This window comes from Papaver somniferum, chromosome 10, assembly GCF_003573695.1.
Source record: "Papaver somniferum cultivar HN1 chromosome 10, ASM357369v1, whole genome shotgun sequence".
Taxonomy (NCBI): domain Eukaryota; kingdom Viridiplantae; phylum Streptophyta; class Magnoliopsida; order Ranunculales; family Papaveraceae; genus Papaver; species Papaver somniferum.
This window is the reverse complement of record NC_039367.1, coordinates 150,868,963-150,871,729: the sequence shown is the minus strand read 5'-3', so window position 1 is coordinate 150,871,729 and position 2,767 is coordinate 150,868,963. Positions and strand designations below refer to the sequence as shown.

The 2,767-nt window shown below is 37.1% G+C and overlaps 1 protein-coding gene across 1 annotated transcript in view; it reads right to left on the bottom strand.

Moving 5' to 3' along the window:
- Positions 1–1,258, bottom strand: part of LOC113317426 (NADPH-dependent codeinone reductase 1-4-like) — a 1,800-nt gene extending 542 nt beyond the window's left edge. Inside the window, exons 1-4 of the mRNA XM_026565548.1 lie at positions 804–1,258; positions 451–697; positions 129–308; positions 1–29 (exon numbers count right to left, since the gene is read on the bottom strand). Of these exons, the coding sequence (XP_026421333.1) occupies positions 1–29; positions 129–308; positions 451–697; positions 804–1,120 (773 nt within the window). The 5' untranslated portion in view covers positions 1,121–1,258. The remainder of the gene's footprint in view (positions 30–128; positions 309–450; positions 698–803) is intronic.
- Positions 1,259–2,767: the final 1,509 nt, after the last annotated feature.

The window sequence follows — 2,767 nt, the reverse complement described above, 5'->3', positions numbered from 1 at the left end:
CCTTGCTCGTATACCCATCTCATACTAACCTGATCAGAATGTAAGTTAAAGATGTTAAATTCTATGCATGACAAATATCCGTGATGCGAATGCTATGGCATATGATATATGCGGAGAACTTGACAAACCTGAGCAATAGACTTTCCTCTGGCGATAGCAATCTGGTTAAGCACCTCGGAACCCAAAACTGAATTGGAGCCCCATGCGGTTCCTTTGCCACCCAAAATCGAGTATGCAGTCACCAGTATATTATTGGCCTTGCAATACTCTCTCAGATTCGTTTGGTGGAAAACTGGGCTCATCTCCACCTTAATTAATCAAGGGTTTTATGTGAGGGAACTTATATGTATGCTTGTCGAATGTTGAAAGTTATTTGATTAGCATTAGATATCTTCGAGGTCCAACAAGGAAAGCATTCATTTTTTATCAAATAGTTTACTTTTTACTCACTTGATTTACAACTGGAGGGATGTTCGCTATCGCCAATAATTCCTGAAGCTTTTTGCAGGAGAAATTGCTGACACCGATTGACTTAGTGAAGCCAAGGTTCTGACACTCTTCCATGGCTGCCCATACAGACTTGTAGTCCATTAGAAAAACTTTGCCCCCTGCTGCGTCCATAGTAACCTCATTCCCTGGCTTCAAGCTTACCGGAAAGTGTATCAGGTATAGATCCAGATACTCCAACTTAAGATTCCTACATTACACAAGAAAATTTGGAATGTTTCTAAAATTTGATAGATGTTTAAGAAATGCTTAATTGCCCATAAGCCTTGGGTTCAATTTGCACCAAATGATTTTACCTCAGAGAACTCTGAAGAGCCAAAAGAACACGATCAGGGTGAGCATCGGTGCACCAGAGCTTAGAAGTGATAAAGAGTTCATCTCGAGATTTGACTAGGCCAAGTTGAAGTGCTTCCCCTATAGCTTCACCAAGACACTCTTCAGTTTGGTAGCACGCAGCAGTATCGAAGTGTCTGTAACCCACCTCTATCGCTTTCAAAAACGCCAACCTCTCTCGTTCACCCCCTTTACCAACTGTTTCAAATGTTCCCATACCTAAAACAGGTATCCCTTTCCCCGAGCTCAGAGTGATAACAGGTACACCAGTGTTCACCATCTTTATCTCTCTCTCACTCTCTTAAACTACCCGCACCACGACATCTATATATAGATAGGTTTAATTGTTCACATATTTCATGAACGTTTAGGAAATCAAGTTGTGGTCACCTAACGGAAAATTAAAAAATCGTAGAAGATTCAAACTGTTGTGTTAGTGTTAGCACAGCTAGAGGTGTAAAACATATTGGGCAGCGCCAGGCCACGAACTCACGTGTTTTGTACTGTGGTGTGGTGAGTCAGAAATTAAAGCATGTTGTACGCGTGTATTAGAGGACGCGTTGTACCGTTGTGTGTGTTAGAGGACGCGTTGTGATGTGTTTTGCCGGATAAACAACTATGAGAGTTATGCTATGCTGACACACTTATTTATTTGGAACCTTTGAGATATCTTGGTATTGTATGTATTTGTATAGAAATAAATTGACTTAACTAAAATAAAATGAAATATACATAAAATGTACTGAATAATATTTTGTTACGTAGTGCTTTATGTATATGTTGTTGTACTTAACGTATCGTGTTGTTTCATATTGTGCTTCGTGTGTATCGGGTATACTGTGCTTCGTGTGTATCGTGTTGTTACATACTGTGCTTCGTGTTTATCCGCACCGAACGCCGTACTGTGAGGTTTTTTTACTCCTGATCTATTTTAAGCATTTGTTGGTGAGAACCGACATATTCCCTCGGTTTCACAAAGACAGTCCGTTTTGACTTTATCAAAATATTAAGGAGACCATACTATTTTACTTGACTACCCTTAATTACTTACCTATTTTATTTTAATAAAAATGCTACTAATAAAGACTATCCAAAATTGTTATGAGAATTATAAATACGAAATATAAAAAGAAAATTTAAAAGATATCGAATTTATGAAGTATATGTTTCCTTGATTAGACTAATTTATTTAATATTTTAGATTGAGTCACGTTAAAAATGGATTTATGAATATAAAGAAGTCAAGTGTATATTAGAGAATTCATTGGAAAAGTATGACTATAAACAGAAGCTGGACAAAATTGTGAAACTGACGTAAAAGGAATAGAGGACGGTTTTTCCGAAACAGAGGGAATATCAAATTTTTCTCCCCTCTCTCACTCCTTCTTCTTCTCCAACAAAACCATCAAAAACAACCCTTCTCTGCTTAGATCTAGTCCATTTTTGGACTAGATCTGAGCAGATTTCTTCTTTTTTCCTTGCTTTCTAGGTTAGTTAGTAGATTAGTTTGGTTTTTATTATGTTTTCTACTTATCTACACCATTTTGGTGTTTTATCTACTCTTTTGAGGTTTATCTTCGCTTTAATGGCGATTCTTGGTTATTGGGTTGGGTATTAAGATCAATAGTGATCCTCTCCATGCTCTCCAACGACGAAATCTTCATCTTGGTTGTCTCCGATTGACAGAAGCTTCATCAGAATCTTCATCATCAACTTTGTAGTTGCAGGAAATCGTACAACCACACCACTATGAATTTAGACAAGATTCTAAGTAATCATAATGAAATTCTTTTATTATCTCAAGTTCTTGAATCGGTTACAAGATAATACAATGACTTTATTTGCTCTTTAAATAAACTTTCTCTCTCTTAATTTCTTGTCTAACACTCATTTCAGACCTCTCTCCTTAATACACAGATTCCTTCCC